This window comes from Natator depressus, chromosome 1 (assembly GCF_965152275.1).
Source record: "Natator depressus isolate rNatDep1 chromosome 1, rNatDep2.hap1, whole genome shotgun sequence".
Lineage (NCBI taxonomy): Eukaryota > Metazoa > Chordata > Testudines > Cheloniidae > Natator > Natator depressus.
Genome location: NC_134234.1, coordinates 190,734,765 through 190,761,960, shown reverse-complemented (window position 1 = coordinate 190,761,960; position 27,196 = coordinate 190,734,765). Strand labels below are relative to the sequence as shown.

Below are 27,196 nucleotides of genomic sequence, written 5' to 3'. Positions count from 1 at the left end.
GGAACGGAAGAGTATCTTTTCCTCTCCCAATCACTGTTCAAGAAAACTGTAAGAGGCTCTTTCCGGTTATTGTAATAGCCATTGTGTAGCAAGTACTCTTCAACCTCTGCCTGGGATGTGAGAGACTGAGGAGTGCCTGGGTAATGAGCAGGCCTCATGACCTCTTTCTTCAACTCCCTCTCTCACCTCTGAACTGGAACAATCAGAGCTATTCAGTCACAAATTTTTCCCTGGGAAGGAGCCAATGCATAATTAGTGCAGCATCTTGTAAACTCCAGAGAAGCACAGGAAACAACCTTGGCAGATACAGAACGCAGGAGAGTAATGGAGCTTCCATAGATCAGCAGCATTTATTCTGGAATGGACTCTGGGTTTTATGTCTTAGTGATCATTAGTGACAAATTCTAGCTATACCACATATCACTGCAGTTTGTATCTTTCCTTTCCTTTATGACACAGTGTGTCATTTCATGAACATGCAGGGCTGTGACAGCCTGTAACTCAAGATCTGTGAGCCAGATTCACAATCTAATTCTTCAGTTTGCACCAGTGGAATCCAGGCTTTGAGCCTTCTGGTGCCCAATTTCCCTTTTTATGTTCTCCTGCACCCACTCTCATGTAGATTTCCTTCTCAGTCTCCCTCCTTATTGCCTTTCCTGAACCCCCATGTCATTAGTTAACCCGGGGTCCCTCTAGTTAAGCCTGGGCTTCTCTGTCCCCTGTGCTTGAGGGTGGCCTCCCAAAATTGCTTCTTCTTCGTCAAACTAGCCTCAGGCTCCTTCTCCTTGCTCCAGGCTTGGGGATGGTCTTCTAAGCATAAATTCTTCTCACATGGCTCAGTCTCCTTTATTACGGTCCATGCTTCAGAGTAGTCTGCCACAGCATTTGTGCTTCAGGCCTACCAGCTCACCCTCTTCCTTCTCTGTGCCATGTATCCAGGGCAGAAACATCTGAGATCACACCACTTCCTCTCTCCTCCCCTCACTCCCCATGCTTCTCTATTCCCCGCCAGGGTTCATTCCTGACACAGAAGAAGTGAAGACAAAAAAATTACCTGCAACTCCTTGATCTTCTTCTGGAGTTGCATCACTATGGTTTGTTCATCCTCAAGCTTGGAGTTCAGCTGACTTATTTCAAATTCTTTCCTGTCAAGGAAAATAAAGTTCTGCAGTGATAGATTTACCGTACCAGCTGAAGCAAAGATTTTCTAAAGCAAATTTTTATAGTCTGCTTATAAAGACCTGGGAATAAAAGTGCTGACTCAGTCAGAGCTGAAATGGGAAGAATGCTGCTGTTGTAATATCACTAAAACTCCCAAACTCACTACCACTGGTTTGGAAAAAATACAGTCTTCTGTCAGAACAGTATTGTCCAAGCTAAGACTGTCCAGACACTCATATGTTGTGCTACTATATGTAAAGTGTCCTTACCTTGTACAATATCAGGCTGGCTGGACTTCTGATATTATGAATAGCTATAGGTGAGAACTTCTTACCTCTGTTATTTGCAAAAGGTCACACAGAAATAAAATTGCTTTTCAAACTCAGTGGATAGGTACATTTAACAGAGCTGAGGTCTTACAACTGTACTGTTAGCAGGTTCGATGGGATAGACACCTTTTTTAGATTTCTGTAAGCCTTTTTCTCTGGTCAGCTAAAGGGCTCACAAATATTCATTTTATGCATATGAAGATGGGGATCAATCAAATCTCATGCTTCAGGGTACATACTGCAGGCCCCAGGAAGGAATTCTCTTATCCCGATTCAGCACTGGACAATATTCGTGAGTCACCTTCCTCTGAACGGGCAGTCAGTGTCTGCCACTGTAGCCGGCAGGATTCTGGGGTTAATGGGCCTGGAATGGCAAATCCCAGGTTCCTGTATTATTCTGTACAATACAAACAATATCTTACTTCTTCAACTTTTCATCCAGCTGCAGCTTATCATTTTCCAAATCCATGAGACTCTCCTGGGTCAGCTTCAAGTCCCCTTCCAGTTTCCGTTTGACCCTTTCCAGGTCCATCCTTATTTTCTTCTCTTGTTCTAGTGAGCCCTCAAGCTATAGGAATGAGAAACCAGTCGTTAAACATAAGGTCCAGTTTTGTGCTACACTCTAATGAACGCTGAAGCAGAAGAGTTAAAGTACCAGTATCCTGTTTTCCATTTTTTCTTTCTAGCTGCCATCAGCCCAGTCAAGAACACAAACTGGGATTAATATGATGTAAGGGCCACTCCATGCTTCCTGTTTGTGCAGACATTACTGCCCTTTCTCTCCAAGACAGCTCTGTTGCATTACAGGTTAATTACACTGCAAATACAAACCAAATGGATTTTCTCTTGTTATTGTTGTGTAACTCACACACTTCCTGGGTGTGATGTTCTGTCCCATCTAGTGGCACCGAGACCACTTAGAGAGAAAGAGATTTATCAGTTGGCTTTTGGCTCATGCGCTAAGCTCCAGAGGTCCCAGGTTTGATACCGCCTGCCCATGACCGGGGTCTGTCAGCATTACAAGTGGGGGGCTCGTCCGGGATTTCAACTGGGAAGTCCTCTGAAGCTTGGGATGCACTGCCTCAGCTAGGAGAAGTATGTAACCCACACACCTTCTGGGTGTGGTGTTCTGTCCCATCTAGTGGCACCGAGACCACTTAAAGAGAGAAAAAATGAGTCTGCTCTAGAGCCTTAGCTAATAGCCGGCTTGTTTTTAGCTCATGCTGTAGAGACTCATGCACTAAGCTCCAGAGGTCCCAGGTTCAATCCCACCCACTGACGAGCGGGGTCTGTCGGCGTTACAGTTGTACTTTATAAAAGGTTAACTGTAGAGGAAAATAATACACCCTCCTCCTTGTGGTTTGCACGTTCACATCCAAGTTAGTCTAGTTCATTTACAAAAGAACAGAAAATGTTTCCCAGCTTCCCAAAAGCCATAAGTAATGGAGAAATAAGTATCATGTAAATGAAGAGAAGGACAAACTCACATCATCTACTTGCTGTTCTAGTTTCAGTTTAGTTTTGCTCAGTGTGTTGACCTTGTCTTCCTCTGCCTGTAGGTCATCCAGAGCTTGCTGGTGAGCTTCCTGCAAAGATTTCTTCTCTTTAGTAAGTTTGCTAATGGTCTCATCCAGAGATGCCATTTCTTCTGTCAGATTTTTGACCTGTGTGGTAGAAGAAATGCAATAGCAGTGACAGATGTGCTTGTAAGTAATTTCAGCCGAGGATTATTGTAACCTGGCCTGAGGGAACTGCCTGGACCGTACTCGTATTGGAGAATTAGAAAGTAGTTTATACTAAATCAGTTGGAGATGGATATTTTGTAAAAGCAGTTAACCTGGCTATTAGGATGATACAGTGAAGGGGGAGTTCATTTTAATTCTGGCTTCTCAGCTGACACTGCCAATTAATGCCAGTTCTTGCAGTGGCTTTGTTATGGGGACATCTGCTTTCCAACTCCACCAATTTTTTTTCAGCATCACTGGGGAAGGTTCTAGTTTTTTGTTCTCTCTGGGGAAAAAGGAGAGGAGAAGTTTTGACTGTGCAAGAGGAAGAGTTTAAAGAACTCTGGTTAGTTACAACCTGGTTATTTACTGGGGTAAAACCAGACACTATTCTCTGGTTTGGTAGCAGCAGAACTCACTTGGGAAACTGGAGATCCAGGCTCAACCTCAACTGTGTATATAATCAGATCTTGCAGGGTGGCCTTTACTATACACGCCTTTCAATTAGCAGAACTCCAACATCTCCTCCATAAAGTAGCCCACCCTATGTATAAATCCTCTGTGGAGATGTATGGCCAAGTTCTAATGGTACCTTATTTTCAGTAGCATGTTTTTCTTTCTCTACTTTTGCCAATGTTATTTCAAGGTCATCAATGTCTTTCTTCAATTCAGAGCACTCATCTTCCAGTTTTCTCTTCTTGGAGGTCAGCTCAGAGTTCATCTCCTCTTCATCCTCTACCCGCTCTGTCAGTTCTTTGACTTTTGCCTCCATCTGGATCTTGGATTTAATCAGCATGTCGCATCGTTCTTCTGCATCTGCCAGTGTGTCTTGCTCCTGGCATAATACAGAAAAGATGACAACAATGCCTGGGAGTTACCAACTTAATTATTTGCATTTATTCCCCACTCATTTAGTTCTCATAGAACCCAGACCAATACACGTTCGTACAGCAGATCACAAGAGTGTACCAGAACAGCTCTGGAAATAAGGTTAATATGGGCTAACTCTGGGTCTACTCCTTCTCTCATTTGATGTCAAAGACAAAACTCCTGATAAATTCAGTGGAAGCAGGATGGAGCCTTTAACGTTGGGCATGCCCACTCATGCATGCAATCTGATTAAATATAATTCACAATATTAATTAGGACATTAATATTTCCTTGAACACCAGAATTTTTGCATTGGCAAGCCATCAGCTTGCGCTCTCAAACATGTGAATTTATATCCATTGTAAATTTAACCTAATTTCCTAGCCAGAGCAGCTACATAATTTAAAACTGCTTGTGTAAATACCTAAAGCCAAGTCCCCTTTGACTGCTTGGTTTGCAAGATGTCATGTCTGAAAGAACATTAAATAAAACACGAACCAAAAATAGCTTTGCCCACTCACTGCCTGCAGCTGAAGGAGCAAGTCATTCTTCTCCTGAACCAGAGAGACTTGCTTTTCTTCCAGTTCCTTCCTCCTGGCTTCAGATTTTTCCAAGGCCTCCTTCAGCTTCAAGAATTCCTCTTTCATATTGGCCATTTCCTTTTCAGTTTCTGCGGACTTCAGAAGGGGCTTGATCTTGAAGAAAAGCTTCATCCAGGGCCAGTTCTTCACAGCCATGAAAGCTCGAATGTTCCACTGGATCACGAGAAGGGCATCCCTGGTTTATAAAAATTAAAAAAAAAACCCCCAAAGTAAACCCAGCCTGCGTTGAGGGAGCTGTATACATTCTTTGAGCTTGTCCTCAGAGCAGTCGTACTTTTGTGCTCTGAACAGCATTAGGAACTTGTGCTTAGACAGGCAAAACATTTGATTATGGCTGGACTGCCAGAGACACTGAGCATCTACAACTGACTGATTTTAGTTGAAATGGTGGGTGATCAATATGGAACTACTGTTGTTGTAAATCTATATTAAAACTACTCTGTGTAATCCTTCATTTATGTCCAGCTAGAGACTTAAGTACTACTGTAAGGGCCCTATTTAGTCATCAGGTGAGACAGGAGTGGTTTCATCCCCCAGACTGAAGGGAATAATCCAAGATTGCCTGTACCTTCGCTCCACTATTTTTTGGAACTCAATACGCATCAGTTTGCCTCGTACTCTTGCTTGGATCATTGTTAGGATCTTGGATAGTCTCTGATCCCTCATTTCTTCCAGATGGCCCAGGAGACCAGCCTTAAAGAATACCTAAAATATAGGCAGATGTCATTTAGGAACAAGCTCAGAATAATCCCATCTTCACGAAACATGGAGCAATGTAAGTCCATTTTTATTGTAACAGCAGTGGTCAAGGGAAGACTGGTAACAGAAGCAGAGTGATGGCTAGGTAATAGAAAAGTCTGTGTCAGGGGGTCACTATATAATATTATAGTGACCCAATCACAGTACGCATCATAGTTTGATCTCACCTGTTTCAAATGTGCCAACCTCATGTAATAACCATGCTACTAATCGGTGTTAGACCCCGGGAATGTTTTTAACTTTTTTACCTGGGCGCACAAAATAGGAACCAATCTGTTGTGGTATCATTGTTAGTCTCCCGAGCCTTTTCAAGCTAGACAATCAACCACCCCTTGCTAAAAATGGGTGCGTCTGAACTGCTGCTAGTATCCATTTCACTGCCAGTGTAGACAGGACAGAGTTGTGTTTAGCACCATTTCACAAACTGTAATCAAGACTTGCTCTGTGTAAATAAGGCAGCTGAAATGGTGCTGATCATGGTTTGGTCCTGTCTACACTGGCAGTTAAAGCGTTAGCAGCACTGGTTCAGCTACACCTGTTGTTGGTAGCATTATTCCTGTAGAAAACAATATGCAGTGCTTGAGCCACCTCTGTTGGCTTATAAAGCAGAACTCCTCTGTTTTATTTTTTGTACTGGTACCTTAAGATTAGAATTACTTGTGCTGCTAGGTCTCTCGTTTTAATCGCACTCAGGTTCTAGTAACCATAACCACTGACAGCTGTGTGGTGATTTATATGCAAAGAGATTTTGGTATCATCCAGGAATTAGATGGACTAACAAGTGTCCCCACAATGCCACCACAGACCAACTGCACTACTCCATCTATCTTACAATGAATATATACTGCCATTAGAAAGCACGTTTAAAATGGTTGCATCAATATATAGACTACTTCCTGATGGAAATGTCAATATTTATGACAGGAATTTACAGCTGGGTTTTTCTCCTTTATTAAGCAGTGCCTTTGTTTATTGTCTGTTTTCAAATGTGGGCTTTGGTATGGTCATATATCTCTGTATAAAACATTATCTTCAGCAACATTTAGATCTAGATCTGAACCCTGCAGCTCTGAAATCTTTGCTTTCAAAAAGGAATTACATGCTCTTTTCTGGTTACCTTTGTGTGTCCAAAACGATACTGGGTTTGGTCAATATCTAAAGAACTGAGCAGTTTTTCAGAAGCTTTTCTGCTGTCCACAAACTTATCTTCTGGAATGGCAGCTGGATTCAGAATACGGTACCTGTTAACAACAGGTGAAGAATGAGTAAAGGGGACTGGGATGCTGGGTCAGAGTCTGCTCCCATTAAACTGTAATAAGTGTGGGGTAACCGCAGTGGAACTACTTCAGATTAAAACCAAGGGTAGAATACTGCCCTCCAATTCCAGGCGTTTTGAACTGAAAATTAACCTGAGGAAAACAAAGAGGGGAGAAAGTACCCTGGCTCATTTTTATAGAGAAGGCTACGATGATTCTGACTGGAATTGGATCATGAGAAGAAATGTGACCTGTGTCTGGGACTGGTCTCTGTGTTACCTTTGTTTAAAGTCAGCGTAAAGCACTCTGTTTGGAAATCCCTTACGGCAAATACGGATTCCTTCCAGGACACCGTTACAGCGAAGCTGGTGGAGGACAAGGTAAGCATCCATTGCACCTTAAAAAAATTCAAGAACTTAATTAAAATCAGATCGTTCCATGAGGATTTAACCTTCATTTTGCTCAGTAGGTGAGAAGAGTTGGGAGTAATGTCTCGAAACGACAGCTAGCATTGGAGGAAGAGTACAATCAAATTGCTTTTAAGTGTGGGCTGATGACTTAGAAATGGCTTCTGGGATAAAAATAACAGGATTAAAATGCAGATAGAACAACAAATTGCTGGATTTTCCATACCTGGAGTTTTAGTTTCATTGGGGATAATACAGCGCACAAAGTGAGGAGCTGTAGATCTCAGGTTAGTCATCAGTTTATTTAAATTTTCCTAAAAAGGGTATAATAAAAAACAGAATTAGCTAAATCATTAGAACTTAATATTGTACTAAATGTATATGTGAGCAGCAATGCTATAAAATATATATTGTCTAATAAGCAGAAAATAAGGCAGATGTACAGGTGGATATTAGCACCACCCCTACAGACTATTCAGAGTGAATACTCTGCATATGTCAGTGCAATCATGTCTTCATAATGACTGTGTTGGGGGAGATTCTCGAAGGCACAATGGGCATTTAGGTGCCCGCCTAAAGAGAGCTTGGCTGCAGGGGGATGAGTCTGAGGGACTATAACAATTAGAAAGTCACCAAGTTGCCAAGGAAGGTAATTGACAGAATAAAGGAAAGCCAATACACCTCACCAACATAACCTAAACTTAGGTGACATTAAAAAGCCACAAGAATAAAAAATTGCAGACAGAAGTCCAGCACCAGGGTTTGGGCTACCCAGTTTATTACACCGAGTGCAACAAGTATGATTACCTGCCTCATGGGAAGGTGGCATATGTGTCGTGCTGTGCAAGCAATCCAGGGCCCTCAGAGACAGAGTATGGGCTCTGGAGACCAGAGTGGCTGAACTGGCGGAGCTAAAGGAGACAGAGGTACATGAGGAGACTTTCAGGGACATAGAGCGGTCCCACCTCCTGTCAAACAGCCCTTGTGCTGCTAAGGAGGATGAAAGTCCCGGGGCAGGAACCAACAAGCTGGAGTAGATGGAAATGTTCCCATAGTTGGGACCCACCTTCTAGATGATGTCCTGATATTCTCTCGCACCTAGGGGATATCCCTCTGGAGGAAAAGACCCCCGTTATTAGGAAGAGACAGACAATACTACTGGAGGATTTGATTATTAGAAATATAGATAGCTGGGTGTGTGATGAGTGGGAGCACGGCATGGTGAATTGCCTACTAGGTGCAAAGGTAGCGGATCTCACAAAACATACAGACAGACTTATGTGCAGTGTTGGGGAGGAGCCAGTGATTGTGGAACCTGTATGTATCAATGACATAGGGAAAGGTAGGGGAGAGTCCTGGAGGCCAAATTTAGTCCACTAGGTGTAAAACGAAAGTCCAGGACCTCCACTGTAGCATTCTCTGAAATGTTTCCAGTTCCATGGGCCAGGCCAGAAAGACAGGCAGAACTGCAGAGTTTCAATGCATGAATGAGATGATGGAGTAGGGAGGAGAGATTTAAGTGTATTAGGAATTGGGGAACCGTTTGGAGAAGGAGTGGACTATACAGGAGGGAATGGGCTCCACCTAAATCAAAATGGAAACAGACTGCTGGCACACAAAGTCAAAAAGGATGTAGGGCATTTTTTAACTAAAGGCTGGGGAAGACCAACAGGAGTGGAGGAGCACATGGTTTGGGCAGAGATGTCCCTTAGGGATGAATTTATTAAAGGGGGAACTCTATATCCTAGTAAAGAGGATAGCAAAGAAGTTGATGTAGTACAGGTAGGAGATAGTCAAATGAACAGGCAAATGAAATAGAGTCCCAATTAAATATAATACATGAAGACAAACAACGGAATATTGACAAAATGTACGAGTGCTCATATACAAATGCTAGAAGTCTGAATGCTAAGATGGGTGAACTAGAGTTGCTTGGCATTAAATGAGGATATAAGAGGCATCACAGAAACTTGGTGGAATGAAGATAATCAATGGGATACAGTTATACCAAAGTATAAAATACATAGGAACGACAGAGTAGGAGTGGGTAGTGCTAGTGGGGGAGTGGCATTAGATGTTAAAGGAAGCATGGAGTCAAACCAGGTAAAAATCTTACATGAAACAATACTACAGAAACTCTATGGAGAGAAATTCCATGCTTGATTAAACAGAGTGTAACAGGAGGAATGTACGACCAACCACCTGACAAGGATGATGACAGTGTTTGGCAAATGTTAAGGGAGGCTAGAGAAGCTACAAAAGCAGAAATAACGGGTGATTTAAACTATCCTCATATTAGCTGGGTAAATGTCACCTCAAGATGTGATACAGAGATAAAATTTCTAGTCACCTTAAATGACTGCTTCTTGGAGCAGCTAGTCCTGGAACCCACAAAGGAAGAGGCAGTCCTTCATTTAGTCTTAAGTCCAGCATGGGATCTGGTCCAAGAGGTAACTGTAGCTGAACTGCTTGGTAATAGTGACCATAATGTAATTAAATTTAACATTCTTGTGTGGGGATACTATCAAACCGTCCCTTCACCTACTGTAACATTTAACTTTAAAAAAGAGAATTACACAAGAATGAGGTTGCTTGTTAGATAGAAATTAAAAGGAGTTGTCACAAGGGCTAGTTAAATGCCTGCAAACATGAGGACTATTTAAAAACACCATAACAGAGGCTCAGACTATATCCCAAATCCGAAAAGACAGTAAGACAACCAAAAGAATGCCATTATGGCTCAACAGCAAAGTAGAGGAGGTTTGTTAGAGGCCAAAAGGCATACTTTAAAATTTGGAAGTCAAATCCTAATAAGGATAGGAAGAAGATGCACAAACACTGGCAGAGAACGTGTAAAAGTATAATAAGGCGGGCCAAGAAAGAATTTGAGAAGCAAGTTGCTAAAGATGCAAAAACTACCAGTAAGAATTCTTTTAAGCACATCAGAAACAAGAAGCCTGCCAAACAGGCAATGGGGCCACTAGACAACAAAGATGTTAAAGGTACACTTAGGGAAGACAAGGCCATTGCAGAGAAGCTAAGTGAATTCTTTGCATCGGTCTTCACTGCAGAGGATATGGTGGGACATACCCATACCAGAGTTATTCTTTTTGGGTGACAAATCTAAGAAAATGTCCAACACTGAGGTGTCAATAGAAGAGGTTTTAGAGTTCAGAGTTAAACAGTAATAAGTCACCAGGATCAGATGGTATTTACCCAAGCGTTCTGAAGGAACTCATATATGAAATTGCAGAACTACTAACTGTGGTATGTAACCTATCATTTAAATCAGCTGCTGTACCAGATGACTGGAGGATAGCTAATGTGACACTAATTTTTAAAAAGGGCTCCAGAGGCGATCCTGGCAATTACAGGCCAGTGAGCCCTACTTCAGTACCAGTCAAATTGGTAGAAATACAGTAAAGAACAGAATTATCAGACACATAGATGAACATGATTGGTCAGGGGAAGAGTCAACACAGCTTTTATAAAGGGAAATCATGCCTCACCAGTCTATTAGAATTCTTTGAGGGGGGCAACATGTGGATAAGATTGAGCCAACTGATATAGTGTACTTAGATTTTCAGAAAGGCTTTGACAAGGTCCTTCACCAAAGGCTCTTAAGGAAACTGAAAAGTCATGGGATAAGAGGGAAGATCCTCTCATGGATCTGGGCAAATGACAGGAAACAAAGGGTAGGAATAAATGGTTAGTTTTCACAAGGGAGAGAGATAAATAGCTGTGTCCCCCAAGGATCTCTACTGGGGGACACAGTCCAACATATGCATTAATGATCTGGAAAAGTGAATGAACAATGAAGCAGCAAAGTTTGCAGATGATACAAAATTATTCAAGGTAAGTAAGTCCAAAGTTGATTGTGAAGCGTTAGAGGGATCTCACTAAACTATGTGACTGGGCAACAAAATGGAAGATGAAATTCAGATGTGATAAGCGCGAAGTATCACACGTTGGAAAAAATAATCCCAACTATACATATATAATGATGGGTTCTAATTTAGCTGTTACCACTCAAGAAAGGGATCTTGGAGTCACCATGGATAGTTCTATGAAAATTTCAGCTCAATGAGCAGCAGCAGTCAAAAAGGCTAACAAATTGTTAGGAACTAGTCAGAGAGGGATAGACCATAAGACAGAAAATATATTAATGCCACTATATAAATCTGTAATGCACTTACACCTTGAATACTGTGTTTTGTTCTGGTTATCCTTTCCCAAAAAAGAATATAGTGGAACTAGAAAAGGTGCAAAGAAGAGCAACAAAGATGGTCACGGGTATGGAACGGCTTCCATATGAGGAGAGACTAAAAAGATAAAGGGCTGTTTGGCTTAGAAAAGAGGCAACTAATAGAGGATATGTTAGAGGTCTATAAAATCATGAATGGAATGGAAAAAGTGCATAGAGAAGTATTATTTACCCTTTCCCACAATCCAGAAAACAGGGGTCACCCAAAGAAATTGATAGGCCGCAGGTTTAATACAAACAAAGTGAAGTACTTTTTCATACAACATACAATTAACCTGTGGAACTCATTGCCATGGGATGTTGTGATGGCCAAAGCATAACTGAGTTAAAAAAAAGAACTGGATAAATTAATGGAGGAGAGGTTCATTAGTGGCTATTAGCCAATATAGTCAGGGATGTAATCCCATGCCTGGGGTAATCCAAAGCCTCCACTGTCAGAAGACAGAATACTAGGCTAGATGGAACATTGGTCTGACCCAGTATGGCAGTCCTTATGTTCTTAACTCCAAGAGAAAGTCAATGAAATTGGGCACCTTGCTGCCCTTTGTGAGTTCTTATCAATTATCAAGCTGCAGTCTGTGGAAATTTGCTTCAGCTATCTTCACACTTCTTTCACCTTTGTCTACACTGGCCAAAATAGGACTCAATTCACCACTGATTTCGCTCAACTGGGAGTAGCTCTAAGCAAGATTAGATGACATGGCGGGTAAAAACCACTCAAAGCTTGCTTACATTACAGCTTCCTCCATTGTTATCCCAGGTGGAGTTGCTCCAGTGGTGAATAACAGGTCCTATTTTTGCCAGTGAAGATATGGTCTTTCTGTCCACCTTCCACAAATAATACAAATGTATTTCAGTTTTAGTAGCATGGATGGTTGCAGAAAATGAGTTTTAAGCTCCAGTACTCACGTAAAGCAAATTTTACATTGGGTTTCCATGAACATTCTAACCATGGAGCCTGATTATAAGTAGTACACTCATCCAATCAGGGAATAGAAACAATATCATGTGACCATCTCCATTTTCAAATGAGTATGAAACAATAACCATAGAGTAAACAAAAATCAAAAAAGTTCAAAAATTGTGAATAGTCTGTTCAAAATGATTAAAAAAAACCAAATTTGTTCAATGAACATTGAAAGAACAGAAGAAGAGAAATTAAACAAATAAATAATTTGTTATGAATTAGTCACTTAGACCTTATCAACACCTAAACCCAGATCCAAATTCAAACATTCAGTTTCAGTTTGATTTGGTCTACTAAAGCACTTGTGGTTCTTCTTTTTGATTACAATGGAGCCTCATAGTTGAAATTACACAGAAAAATTATGAGCCATTTAAATAAAAAAATTAAAATTACTTTGTGTAGCGATGACACTGTTTGGAAGGAAGCTCCTTTCTTGCGTTTCTTTTCTGTACTGTGATCAACTAAAAAAATTAAAATAAATGAAACACATAAAGAACAGCTAAATCAAATGTAGTATTCAGGTAAGAAACAAAGTCCGTAAAAATATTTCCAGAAGTAAAATGTAATTAATAATTGGAATCAAGGTAAAATTAAAGTCATGTGAGTCTCTTTGGTCCTCAAGTGTTGTACAAAAGAAATCCAGTATTCTCACACTTTAAATATTATAAAGGATATAGTTTTGTTTAAGGCTTTTGGTGACTCATGCTAAAGCACTCTCTTCCTTTCTGTGGTTTTCATCAGAAATCTTCATAAATTTACTGCATTATAGTTCCTCTACAGTTGTATATGGTGTTAACTATTCATTTCTGTAACCATGCCTCATAATAAGGACATAAAAATGAATTTCTGACAAAATATTAAGTAGTTTGGGATTCATTTATTTTTATTTCATACAGTCAGATATACCCAGAAAAACATCAAACTAAAGAAAATGACTAACCTGGTTACATAGCATGTGAACTGTAGAGAGTATATGGCCTGGAATTTGTCTCCTGAGAACAGCACAGCCATGTCAAGGAAAGTGAAAAGTACCATGTGTTTGATGTTATTCTCAAAAATACGTCTCTCCTGATGGTGACAGTGCCAAGAATGGCTATTTCTTTTGACTGGCACAGTGTGCAAGACAAGGTAGCACTCCTGGGACTGATGCTCTGTGGCAGATAGGCACTTAGCTACCTGCAACAGTTTGCTAGAGGCAGGCTTTTTGTTATTTTTATTCTGCTCCATCTCTAATCCACATTATGAAGTCTGCAGTTTCTAATTCTTTCATAAGGGATCTTATGATTCATGACAACTACATCTACATAAATGAGGTTTGTAATAAATAGGCTATAAGTGATTGTGACTTTAGGACACAACAGCTACATCTCTGTAATGAGTGCCAGTCCTATTTCCTTAACATCAATTTTATGGAAGCTTGTGACTTGCCTTACCTCAAATAAAACGGCTCAGTAAAAGAGAGAGAGTTTATTTCAGAACTACTAGAAGCCTCATGAAAACCTATTCTTGCAAGTTTTTCCTACCTAATTTTGCAGACTTTAGAGGTTTGGAGAAGCACTAGACAGGTATCATTCAGTTTGTCCATCACTAATCCAATAACATTTTGATCATATGAACTTTTCTTATCACAGCAAGTGCATTCTCCTAAATGTTAAGAGTCACTTTAGTTTAGACACTGTTTGGAAGCTTTGTAATTCAGCTGGAGAGAGGGCCGTAATTTGGAGACATGACCTGTTTTTGTTGATAAACAATCATTTATACATTTTTGTGTGCATCACTTGCACACACAAGTGAGACTTTGCATAGTTCAATCCCCATTGGCATGCTCAAACTGAGTGCCAATATACATATAGGATATGCATGCAGAGATTCCAGCATTTGTGCACACAAAATAGTGTGCCAAAATTGCTCAAAGGAATACACATACAAAATGGCAGGCACACAGACAAACAGGGATAAGGCTCCTTTTAAAATATTGTGGCACACTAGTATAGATGCCATGCCCATTTAATTAATGAGACAATGCCTGATTTAATGTCAGTCGGTGGATGCCTATAGTATTCTTTTGTTTTTTAAATTCCTTTCCAAGCATGTGCCCTGGAAGTGAAGGAAAATCCTTGTAAGCTTATTCTACTTACTAGAGTCAGCACTGACGTAGTTTTCAAATAGGCTTCCCAGCAGTTTGTTGGCAGATTTTTGAAAAATGCCCACCACAGTTTCATTAAGTGGGTCTTTGTTTTTCTCAAGCCAGCCAATGATGTTATAGGGCACCTAAGAAAGAACCATGTGGTCCAAAATGTAAGAAAAATAAACCATGTCAAACACTTTCCCCAGTAGTCTATGTCTCACACTTTCTTCCTCACAAGCAGCTACAGTTCTTTACAGCTTGGTTTGAAATTAATGGCACAAGCTTTATCCTGTAAAACACTTCACAGGGAATCACTCTCATGAGCCATACCTGCCGTTTAGTCTCCAATTCTCTGCTTTCTGATCCCTGGCTCCCACTCCCAACAATTCCCCATCTGAATCCTCTATATCCCTTCCCAATCTTGCCATTCCCTCATCTTTCCTGGGTCTCAATGTGTTCTGTGGCCCCGCAGGCCACTGGAAAGAACCCCATGTGCCCCAGGTGGGCATATCTTGAACCATACCTTGAGATCTGCTAATAGAACTGACAAGTTATGGTTTTATATTACAATAGGCCCTTTACTATTCCACAGCTCTCTGTTGGATTTTCTGATGTGAATCTCTTAACTGAAGTCTCTTAAAGATACAATTCCTGGCTCTGCCAATGGCCTACAGGGTGACGTTAAGCAACCCACAGCCACCCGTGCCTCAGTTTCCCCACCTGTAAAATGGGGATAATGATATTGACTCCTTTGTAAACTGCTTTGAGCTCTCCAGATGAAAAGTGCTATATAAAAGCTAGATATTAATTATATTATTATTAAATATACAAGTAGGTTAAAGTTCAATGGCACTCTGAATAGTGAGTCTAAAAGTGGCCTCATGGGGTGCCTACATTTTCTCAATGATTCCATATCAGATTTGCTCCATTTGAGTAAAAGATGCTTTTTCTTCTGCCATTTCTGAAAACTCAACTCAGAATGAGAAACCGGGTTCATTCTGATTCATGTATCACCTTCACCACCCATCCACAACAGATTCTGAAGTTAGACCTTAGAATAATCCGGTTGATTGTGCAAGGGGGAGAACAGAATTCATCTTACTTTTAGCTGTGTTGGCTCTGCAGCACTAACAGGAGTAAAAAGCAGTAAAACCTTGGTTTGGTTCCCAACATAGCCACATATGACTGAATTTGTACAGGGAATCAATATGTCAACTAAGATGGTAGCATTTTTATATGGTCACTTTTCTGAAGGTAGGTAACTTAGGGTGATTTCACAGACAAGACTAGAAACACCTTGGCAAATCTTCACTAAACCACCATGCGTCCTCCTTAACTTGATCTGTTATATCCACGTTTCGATGCACCTGGATCCCTATATCTCAATGTGCTGTAATACCTAGGGCACAGAGGTTGATGTTATCCTTATTTCTGACCAGTCCTGTTTTTTTAAAATTTTAAGTATAACCGTTATTTTTTTGGTAGCTATTGGATGAATCCATTTGTAGGAATTCTAGTACAATGTCTATCTCTGGTGATACTAGAAACTTACCACACCAGCATAATGAAGAAGTTCAAAGTGAGCTTCATATTTCCTTTTTTTGTCAATCCGAGGTTTCTGAAGGTTGGGTGACTTGCCAAGATGGTTGTCATAAAGTTTGGCTTTGAATGTCATGTCCGTAGCCTTTGGAAACATGCACTCCTCTTCCAGGATAGACAGGATGCCCAGTGGCTATTGATCCAAAGAGATTTTAATTAGAAAATCTTTAGGATTCCATTTTTATGATTAAGCAGATTTTAGTAGCTGTGTCACAACTAGGCTTGACTTGATGGAATTCCATATTCACAGGGTTCCTTGTCATAATGACTGGGCAACTCATGTTTATTCTGTTAAATCAGCAAGCAGACTTTTGACAGCTCACTATGACACTTCTGCTTTGGGAGGTTTTACACTGACTTCTAATAGCATTTCTTACGGACTTTCAGATTTTGCTTTATTAACTTCCAAGGCATTTGACTGATATTTTAAAGCTGGTCATTCTGGACCTGATCCAACTCAAGCTAGCTATTGTGTAACTTGATAATTTCTGTTGGTTCCATCTCTCTCTCTCTCTCTTATTTAGGCATTCTAAGCATCACACAAATTAATCTTCTTTAGATTTTGCTTATACTGCAGCAAGGAGAAGAACTAGAGCTTTTGTTTGTTTTGCTACTCACACTAAGCCTACTTTAACGCTGGAAATAAAAGAACTCTCCAACGAGAGCATTATGCATGAAAACAGGTCTGAACATACATGCCTTTGTGCTCCTGTACGTACCTTTTCAATTAAGTCAATGCAGGCCTGCAAGTCCAAGCCAAAATCAATGAATACCCATTCGATGCCTTCCTTTTTGTATTCTTCTTGCTCCAAGACAAACATGTGGTGATTGAAAAACTGTTGCAGTTTTTCATTTGTGTAATTGATGCAAAGTTGCTCAAAGCTGTTATACTATGGTGCAGAAGGGGAAAAGAGAAACAGTCACACAAAATTAAATATGAAGGGGTCAGGCATGGAAGAAATAGTCTAAATCTAAAACTATGTATCAGGTAACTGCCAGAGAGGCTATGGGGGAGTTTCTCAGGCTAACTGCTTCCTAACGTGCAGTACATAGGAACATGAGAATTTCCATATTTGATCAGAACACTGGTCCATCAAGTTCAGTATCTTCCTCTGGCAGCAGTTAAAACCCAGTGCTTCCTAGGAAAGCAAAATCAACACATAGGCCAATTTGTGAAGCACTGTGCATGGGAAGTAACATTCCTTCTTGGCCCCTGGGGCAATCAATTTACTTCCTGGATCAGGTGGTTTGATCACTAGAGACATTTAGCATCTCCAGTGCTGCCAAAGCACCAAAAATATACACCAACATTCCTTTGACGTGAGCGGCAAGTCATTAGAAAGCAGCATCATAAAGAGTCAAAGCAAGGGCTGACAAACCAGGCTGGCAAAATGAGTTTACATTGACCTGGCAAATAAACAAAGAACTATTGCCATCCACAGTCTCAATTAATTTCAAGCAGACTTTCTACAACCAGGTGTTTCTGAGTGTCAATGGGTACAGGACCATTACCTGGTCTGCAGTGAACAAGGAATTAAGTCCAGTTTAGCTCCCCCGCCCCCATTGTATAGGTGTCCCTTGAAGACAAAGCAGGAAAGGATACCAGTGGGAAGCCTGGGCTCCACACCAGCATTCCTAGGACTAGGCTGAACTCCAAGCTGGGGAATCTTTCAATATATTTTCTAGTTATGTTGGCATATATTGAATTTCCTTCTTGCAAACGCTGCCCTCTAGCCTTCAAGAATACATTTTGAGGAAGAGGCCTTAGCAATCAAGATGCTTTACTCTCACACTTCAGTTTACAAAGACATTATAATGAAACATGAGCAATATCACAGAACATAATAAGATTCCTCTCTAAGATGAAGACTCCTTGAAATAAAATACCCTAAAGCACACCTTATTCCAGTCAACTTCAAATGCATGAGTCAAGAGCAGATGAGACAGAAGTCCTACCTAACTTTTGGAGCTGCTCATCTTTATCAAATGTCCCAAACCTCCCCAATTCAAGCATGAATTGCATGCCCGATCTTGCAAGGTGTTGAGTGCCACCAGTGCCCACTGATATCAACAGCTTTGCAGATTCTTGTTCATGATTCTCTCTTCGGTCACATTTGTTCTTTACCCTACTGTCCTTTCAGAAGAAAGATGAAACCCAAGAACTATGGCTAAGTAGTATTTGGTGACCTTCAGCTGAGTTCTTACCAACCAATACTCACATCAAAGATTTCAAAGCCAGCAATGTCCAAGACCCCAATGAAGAACTGTCTTGGCAGCCTAGTGTCCAAGGTCTTGTTAATACGGAGTACCAGCCACTTGAACATTCGATCATACACTGCCTTGGATAAGGCCCCAACAGCATACACAACCTAAAGGACCGGTTTCAAACGCAGTTATCAGATAATCAGGATGACTGTATGCCTTTACAGTATACAATACTTTTCATCTCAGGGCATTTTAGCTATTAAACCTCTGCTTGTAGTTTGAAGACAGTTTCACAGTAATCCTGACTCTGAGTGATGAATGCCTAACGAAATTAGAAAAGCTTTCCCCATAAGCTGTGCTGCACCTTATTTCTGTAGCACTAGCAATAGTGTATTTTATTAAATCTATTTATCTGGGGCCAAATCCCAGCCTTACCCCACTCCTTGCTGAAGAGCTGGGCAGCACCTTGCAACTTGGGATAACATGGCAACCCTGGAGTGTAGCCAGAATCTGGAGAGGGATGCAGACTACTACTGATGGCTGTGCACCTTTCTACTGACTCATGAGGGTTCTGTATCCCAGACCCATGGTGGTGAGGTCAAAGAAGCCTGCTATCTCCCTGAATGCGGTGGGAATTGAAGAGGTCCTCCACAGATGCAGAGGATCTGAATTGGCCCAAGTTTACCACTGGCTAACTGCTCCTTATGTTTTGGAAAGTGCCATGGTCCTCAAACTTGTATCTGTGATGGCTAACTGTCTGTGATGGAAGGGACACTCAAAATATTAAAGCAACCCAACACAACTAAACACACTAAACAGCACCAGGCAATGCTTCTTCATTATCCTCTCAAATAGCCAACTGTGCCAACAGGAGAGGATGCACATAATATCTGATGGTGCTCTGATTACGAATTCTACACGAGTACCTTGTCTTCAGAGACCCCTTTTCATTGTAACCTAAACTCTTCAGCACCAGCCATGCTGTTACTACTCCAACTTTTCAGAGAAGCAGCAGCACTAACTTATTGCTGTCTTTACTGGGTAAATTAAAAGATATTAATGTGTGAGGTTGCTCTGATCCAGACTGGGGCCTTTGGGTTCTAAAATTATGTAAGTGACCAATAAATAAATAATAAAAATCCACGACTCAGTTCTCCTAGGTGACTAATTCAGGTCCAGAGTTAGATACACTGACCTGTGCAGTTTACGCAAGTGGTTTCCTTGAGTGGGTGCTGCTATTAAATAATGGAAACAATGCTACTGAAAAATCTCCTCCTTCCATTATTCCCCTGTAGCCCTGCCCTTGGACTCATTACCCTATATCACTTTTTAAAAATAATTAATGGCAAGAACCTACTCTGTGGCCCAGATACCAACAACAGTGCAGTGAGAGGCAGAGTAGCAGATGGCAGCAGCACAAAGCAGACTGCTGGACTGAGCCCCTTACTTGGGAAAGAGATCCAGGACTCAGGAGTAGATGAAAAACAAGAGTCCAGCTGGGTGAGAAAGTCCATTGTACGCCCGGACAAATGGTGAAGAAAGGACCAGGTGGGAAAGCTTTTTAGAGTTGCCCAAAGTTTTGACAGAACTGGACCCAATTCAGTTTTAAATCTACCCATGGCCAACACAATTATTAAAAAAAACAAACATGGGTTTTAGTACATGATTGAGATGCCATTTCCACAAATCAATAAGCTGTCCGCACCCAGGAAAAAATTGTTTTCCAGGGGAAAAAAACCCCCTTTGAGATAAGATATAATTTTGGATTATAAAGAGATAAATTAGAAGAGAATCCAGTGCTTGTATAATGCACAGAGACATTACGTTAATATTTTTAGCTATCTTTTCTTTGTGTAAAGTTCTACAGCAAAAAGCTGTCAGCTTGTAGAGCAGACATCCAGTCTGTTGGATCAAATGCTTTGAAAGCTTCTTCTCACCTGTTCGACACTTTGACCTTTGGTGACATACTCATTTCCAACTTTCACTCTGGGGTGCAACAAACCCTTAGCCAAATCAGAGGAGTTAAGTCCCATCAGGTAAGCAGCTTTATCAGTACCTAGTCCAAAGAAACAGGATTTCAAATTAATTTTAATTGATACTTGAAAACATGCCTGTACAGGAACAGGAATTAGGTCTATCAATTTCTAAACAGAGAAACTGGATAATGGCTTCTGAATTATTCTAGGTTTGCCTTACTTTCAGTGCCATCAGTCTCTGCTTGCTCCTCCCGTGGTCTTTGTTTAAATTTCATGTTCCCAAAGTGCATGATCGAACCAGTAAGCTTGTAGGCACCATACTTTTCATCTGGACTAAATCCCAAAATGTCCATGGCTTGCTATCAAAAGGAATCACGAGAGAATATTTTGTTACTTGCCTCTTCGATAACACCAGCATCTTACAGTTCCATAAGGCATCCCTGAATGGCCAGCATTACAAACTGTGCTGGAGATCCTCTCTGAAACAGGAGCTATTGTAACAGTCTTGAGACCACTCATTGCAGGGGGCGTTACTTACTCACACCGGAAATCCACATTCTTCTCAGTGTCTCCACCCCACGGACCTTTTATATGAAAGTGAAGAGGATTTTGTGCCCAGGAACAATACTTGCAGATGTTCAAGCCCAAATTGTAAGGATTATCAAATCTCATGCTTCATGGTGTGAAACAATTAACACCTGGGCTCCACTCCTGCTTCCATTTACGTCAGTGGTAAAAATCCCAATGATTCCAATGAGAGTAGGACTGGGCCACTGACTGTACTCTTCCCTCAACACACACACTCATTTAATGTATCAAGCAGATGCCAAATTAACGAGGTCTTACATCTGTTGCCATCAGCTCTTCTCCGTCATCCAAATTGTCCACAGTCACTGCCCCTTGTGAACTAAAGTGGAAGTCATAGGGATTGGTAGATACCAGCAACATATCTGCAAAAGAACCACCATAGTCAAGCAATGCCACTCCAAATGGCCTGAAACTGATTCAAGATGAAAAAGAATCCATTGTTTGACATCTCTCTCTCTCTCTGTACAACTTCACATGCACTTAGAGCATGCATCTCCTGAAGAGACAGTTTTTGTTTTAAAAAGGGGAACTAAGGCTTTAAACATTCAGAAGTTACACCCTGTTGGCATCTTCTACACACAGGTAATCAGATGGTACCCTCTGGTAATCCCAATTCCATCAGGCAAGAACATTGTTTTCATTATCCATGATTGACTGCTGACTGTAAACACAGCTAGGCTATGCTAAAATACCTTATTTTGGTTACCCCATCCTTTCACCCAGTCCCCTGTGCTTGTTTCATTCACCTTTTATTATTGTCTTTTAGACTGTAAATTCTTTGGGGCAGGGACAGTGATTAACTAGATGTTCGAACAGTGTTTGGCCCCAACCTTATTGAGGCAGTAAGTCAGTGGCAGAGCCAGGAATCAAACCCAAGAATCTACCATCTCAGTTCTCATTTCAACCACTGTACCCTACTCCCTCTCTCAGACTAGAGACCAACAATTGGAGAGAGAGCAAGAATAAAAAAGTGTCGTAAATACAAATCTATTACCCAGGAAGGCTGTTTTGGAGTACGTGAAGGTCATTGGTCATGCATGTGGATGTGTGTTTTTGGGCACATGCCCACAGGACATCCTTAGAGATAATAGGACCCATACACATACAGAAGAGCAAATATCTCAGCATGATCCAAGACAGGGGCGTTGGACAATAAATAAGGTAGAGGACCAAGTATGGGTTTTCTGTGCTCTGACATGTTGCCAAGATACACTCAGAGAATAATGTATTTTAAGAATCCTTGGGCTGAGTTGTCCTTCGCTAGCCTGTTGTTTTAGGGAAATTCTCACTATCCCGAGGCGAGTAGAAAAAATATTTCACACAGTTGTCAATTAACAACAGTGCAGCTAAGCTTCTGCTCTACTGCTTCCTTCTCTTCCATAATGAAAAACAAAAATTAAAGATACATATTATAGAAAGTATTTGCTCTGCAAATGTTTGTGGAATTTGCATCGTCTGAAACCAATGTGAACACTATACATTTGGGCAGGAGTCTTGCCTAATGGCAGAAGCAGGGAATTGGGTTATCTTCCTGCCTTTACTACAGATGTCCTGAGTGATCTTTGGCAAGTCCTTTAAACTTTTTGTCCCTTGATTTCCTCACATTTAAATGGGGATACCCCCCAAAGCTTACTACCTCAGAGGGTGTTTTGAGGCTTATTGTTTCTAAGATGCTTTGTGATCCCTGGCTACATAAATGTTAAGTATTATTATTTATTGTATATAGTAGAAAACAAAATATTTTAAAAATCCAACCTGGGATTCCATTCTCCTATTCTAACATGTAACACTTGTTAACATTAGCGGGCATTCTGTATCTGCATGTCAAAATGAAAATTGTCCTTCCTGTTGCTGCTATCAAAAAACCCTCATTTTAAAAGATCCACAGATTAATGACATTTCATTTTGACAGACTCCATTTTTTTGACAAGTGGAAGCATAAGGATCCTCTTGAACATAACAGTATTTTTTTTCCTTTGGCCATTTATCCAATCAGATAAGGCCTGGCTTTTTGCGCTCACCCACCCAGTATTTTAGGCTTACCTTGTAGCTCTGCTTTCTTTCCTGACACGATTTGGTAGAAGATATGATAGGATCTTTCACCTGGCTGCTGGAAAATCACTCGGGATTTCTCCAGCAAATCTGGGCAGATAATAAAAAGTTCAGTAAGAGAAAGTTTCTTCTCTGAAGTGTCAGACACAAATTTGTGATTCTATAGCAAGGAGAACGATTGTTGCTTACAAATTTCAATATCGGCAGACGACAGCTTGCCTGTGGTTCCAAAATGGATTCTGATAAATTTACCCTAATTTTGCAAAAGAACATTCTAATTACTTCAAATAAACTGTAAAGAGGCACAACAAATGTCAAAATACAATGCCTGCATGACAGTCAGACCGCTTAGGGCTCTATTAGCTTTCTGATGTGGGGAGAGGGTATTTTCCAACAAGATATGCTGAAGGTACCAAATGTAGTGCTTAACAGTTTTCGAGGCCTAAACAAACACACACACTGACGCACACGTTTGTTCAGGCTTTGAAAACTGTTAAGCACAATATATAAGTACGTTAATCATAACACTTAGTAGTTTTTTTTATATATTTTACACGCACACACACACACACACATACCTGTGAGAAGGCAAGAATTATCGTACACGTTTGACAGACTAAGATACAAACAGGCCCACCTAGCAAGGCTATGTAGTGTTCAACTGCCCGGTGCATCTTCACATTTTCCTTGGTTTGTGTGGCTATCTAACTCAGGTGGAGCAGTCAGGCCATAAATGGTAGTAGCTCTCTCCTGACCAGCGTTCTTCTTCCATTTCCCTGTTACTTCTGGTCTTGACCTTACATCATGCTGCCCAACCTGTTCCACCCACTAGGTTATCAAAACAGGGCTGTTGTTTTCATGGTCCCTTGCTCTTGGAATTTGCCCAGATAATAGGGCTCAATAGCTCATTAAATTTTACCCAAATTATTTGCACTTCAGCTGATGCATGCCCTGTTTAATCATTTTCAGTATCTGTGTTGAAAAGAGCTAGTATATGCATACTCCTCTCTCTTTTTAAGTTATGTTCTTTGGTGTGGCTTTTTTTTAATATCGTCAACAGTACTTTTTGCTTGATTTGATCATTGTTAGTTATACCTCAACCATGAAGCAATCCAAGCACCTCAGTGGAGGAAATGAGAGGCGTTTTATAAATAGGATGAGTACGTTATTATTATTATTATTACTACTACATTACACATTATTATTATATATGTTATTAATAAGGGCAGGTTAACAAGACATTTGGACTTACAAAACGTGAGGAGTTGTCATTTCTCAGGGTTTTGGCATTCCCAAAGGCTTCTAAGGCAGGATTTGCTTGGATGATTTGATCTTCCAAGGTTCCCTAAAAATCCAAGGGTTGAAACAAGGTTAATAACCATCAGCATAGAAACACATTATACAAATCTAACTCAGCATGTGTACAGGTGTGACTTAGCTCACACCTGTAGCTAGTACAGCCTGGACAGAGCACAAAAGCAGGATTCTCAATATCCTAAAATCCTTGAACTCTAACTGCGGTCTTGTAGATTTAGTGCCTAATGGCAACTGAAAACAAGTAAACCAACCATGTTTTTGAAGTGCTATAGCACAGGTGTAAATGGAAGTGTGTGCATGTATGGGAGGCAATATAGAATAAAGTGAGAAGCATTAGCTAAATAACAGATACGTTAGTATTGGTTGAAGGCACTCAAAATTCCTAATGGGTGAGATTTTCAGTCACAGCTAGAGTAGACCCCCACAGAACTCCCATTAATTTAAATTAGTTTATGACTATGTGCTGAAGTGAACTTAATTTGAATAGTCTAGGCTCAGGGGAATATGGGATTATATCAAACAGAGGCTCATGACCTGCCCTTGGCAAACTAAGTACCATTTTCAGATTGAAAATATAAGACAAAATAGCAAAGTTATCGACTTACCCCAGTCCTGGTGGCCGGTTGCTACCAAAGGAGCAACAAATCAACAACAACAACAAGAAAGAAAGAAAGAAAGAAAGAAAGAAAGAAAGAAAGAAAGAAAGAAAGAAAGAAAGAAAGAAAGAAAGAAAGAAAGAAATTATGATTACTACCATGAAGGAGTTTATGAAAGATGGAAAGGTTAGCAAGGATTAGAGATCTAGTCAGCACAAACCAGGCAAGCTCTAGGCATATACAGTGTGTGAAGCTCACACATTTTGTGTGGGGTGGGGCTCACTGACAGCACCCCCTCTCCCAGTGCGTACTGCTGGCCTCCCGCTACTGCTGTTACCCCCTGCTCCTGGCACATCTTGGAATAGGAAAGTGTGGGTCCAACCTTGTTTGTTCCCACAATCCCTTATCCAAACCAGCTGCCCCAATGGATTCCAATTAGAACAACAGACAAACTGGACACAAAGCTAAGACATGGCATCAGAGAACAAGAGAGAAGGGATGCAAGCAGAAATAGACAAGCTTTAGATAACTGGATCCTGTGGCATCTGAACTTCTGGAGCTGTAATATCTATTATTGATCATGATGAAGACAATGGAGATAAAGCGTTACCTCATTTATCAAACTATGGCCGTTCTTCCAATTTCAGTCTCCAGTCTGCATGACTCAGTGTGTATGCCCAACTGACTCCATCCCTCAAAATCAGGCACCCACCTGGTTCGCACCTATAAGTTTGACTACTGGGCACTCAGCCACCTGGTAAGCATTTTGCATGCACAAAATGAGTGCATGCATGGTTTCGTGTCGTCATCAGTTACATGTACAAAATCAGGGACTGACTGACAATTGGGCCCTGTATATGCAGTATAGAGGACTCACTTAATCCACCACAGAAGTGTATTCGGTTTAGAGGTGAAATGAGGCAACGGTTGGTTGAACAGCTCACAACACAACAAAATTCAAATGGAATTCCAGGCAGTGATTACAGGCAGAGTGTAACTTACCAAACTGGAATTTAGGAGAGCTGGTTGAATTTTTTTTGTCAACATTCTTTTTTGACAACCCCTCCTCCCCACCTCAAACAAACTATAAAATGTTTTTCAACAAAACAGAAGTTTTGGTGAGAAATTTTCCAAGTTTTTGACAACCAAAAACTTTTCTATGGTTTTGTTTTGTTTTAAAAACCAAATGCCCAAAACATTCAGCAAAAAAAAAAAAAATTAATTGAAAACAAAAAGTTCATTTCTATCTAAATTTTTCATGGAAAAGAAAAGATAGTTTTTGATCAGCTCTAGAATGCAGTCAGGACACCAAGGCTAACAGTTTCTGGAAAAAAGTGCCGTGCAGTCTTTAATAATCACAAGTGGTAGAAGCCTTGGTTTTGCTGTCCCCTCTGGAATGCAGCAGCTTCAGCAGAAGCTATGTCCCTACCACCATGTTGGGGAAGACTAGTGCTGACTCAGAAGGAGAAAGGCCACTTATTGAGTCATTAACACCTTTTTCCCAAGCACCCAGTCTTTTCCTTTTGGACCTGCTGTCCAAGTGGTGATCATGTCCACGGCTGCTTAGCATGTGAGAGCTGATGTTATGGTTACAGACTCATAAGGTAGGTTTCCCACAATAGGAAAATTTTGGCTGTCACAAAATAGCCCCTTGCATACTCACACTTTTTTTACCAGGTTCCCCGAGTGCTGCGACTGTGGCAAAATACTGAATGACACGCTTTGTATTCACAGTCTTGCCGGCACCAGATTCTCCACTAAAAGCAGAGGGATAATAAGGACACTACTAAAAACAGCCATAATCAGTCCTTTCCCCCTCCAATCCTGCCAACTCTTCATTCCTGACAAGCTCTTCTCAGCTGCTTATTGTGCTCCTACTGCTGATGCTTGGACTTCTGAGTGGCAATTCATACCACTGACCGAACGAACAGGGATGAATGTTGGCAATAGCAATAACTAACTATTCACCTGACTGGGCTCAGAAATGTAAGAATAATTTGCACTGTGTGGTGACTTCCATCTAAGTACAGTGAGCCGCATTACAAACGTCAAGTCTCAACACTTGAGATAGGTGAACGTTACAGCCAGCAAGGTAACAGATCCAGAAAGGCAAAGTTACTTGCCCAACATTACACATCAAGTAGCTGAGCTGTGAATAGCATCCAAGCACCAGGCTCGCCAAACTGTGCTCTAGTCACTACTCTAGCCATACTCCCTGCTTTGATTGTCCTGGTTTGCTCCCTCCCTGCACTTGACTGCCTAGTCAAAATGCCTAGTTTAAATACATTTTGTGCTGGTGAAAGGTGCCAAATTAGCCACTTTGGGAAAAGAGGTCTTCGATCTACCCATAGGACAGATAGAGCAAGGGCACCTTTCTTCTGTGCTGCCTTGCCAGG

General features: G+C 40.9%; 1 protein-coding gene across 1 annotated transcript in view; it reads right to left on the bottom strand.

Annotated features, from left to right (window-relative positions):
• Positions 1 to 27,196, bottom strand: part of MYH15 (myosin heavy chain 15) — a 64,311-nt gene that overhangs the window by 23,635 nt on the left and 13,480 nt on the right. The window contains exons 7-28 of the mRNA XM_074972788.1: positions 26,464 to 26,557; positions 24,810 to 24,830; positions 24,140 to 24,232; positions 23,077 to 23,140; positions 22,879 to 22,977; positions 21,094 to 21,197; positions 20,468 to 20,606; positions 20,209 to 20,327; positions 18,286 to 18,435; positions 16,786 to 16,956; positions 16,020 to 16,199; positions 14,478 to 14,610; positions 12,733 to 12,800; positions 7,335 to 7,422; positions 6,981 to 7,098; positions 6,563 to 6,686; positions 5,255 to 5,391; positions 4,606 to 4,861; positions 3,807 to 4,049; positions 2,978 to 3,154; positions 1,913 to 2,058; positions 1,055 to 1,145 (exon numbers count right to left, since the gene is read on the bottom strand). Of these exons, the coding sequence (XP_074828889.1) occupies positions 1,055 to 1,145; positions 1,913 to 2,058; positions 2,978 to 3,154; positions 3,807 to 4,049; positions 4,606 to 4,861; positions 5,255 to 5,391; positions 6,563 to 6,686; positions 6,981 to 7,098; positions 7,335 to 7,422; positions 12,733 to 12,800; positions 14,478 to 14,610; positions 16,020 to 16,199; positions 16,786 to 16,956; positions 18,286 to 18,435; positions 20,209 to 20,327; positions 20,468 to 20,606; positions 21,094 to 21,197; positions 22,879 to 22,977; positions 23,077 to 23,140; positions 24,140 to 24,232; positions 24,810 to 24,830; positions 26,464 to 26,557 (2,815 nt within the window). The remainder of the gene's footprint in view (positions 1 to 1,054; positions 1,146 to 1,912; positions 2,059 to 2,977; positions 3,155 to 3,806; positions 4,050 to 4,605; positions 4,862 to 5,254; positions 5,392 to 6,562; positions 6,687 to 6,980; positions 7,099 to 7,334; positions 7,423 to 12,732; positions 12,801 to 14,477; positions 14,611 to 16,019; positions 16,200 to 16,785; positions 16,957 to 18,285; positions 18,436 to 20,208; positions 20,328 to 20,467; positions 20,607 to 21,093; positions 21,198 to 22,878; positions 22,978 to 23,076; positions 23,141 to 24,139; positions 24,233 to 24,809; positions 24,831 to 26,463; positions 26,558 to 27,196) is intronic.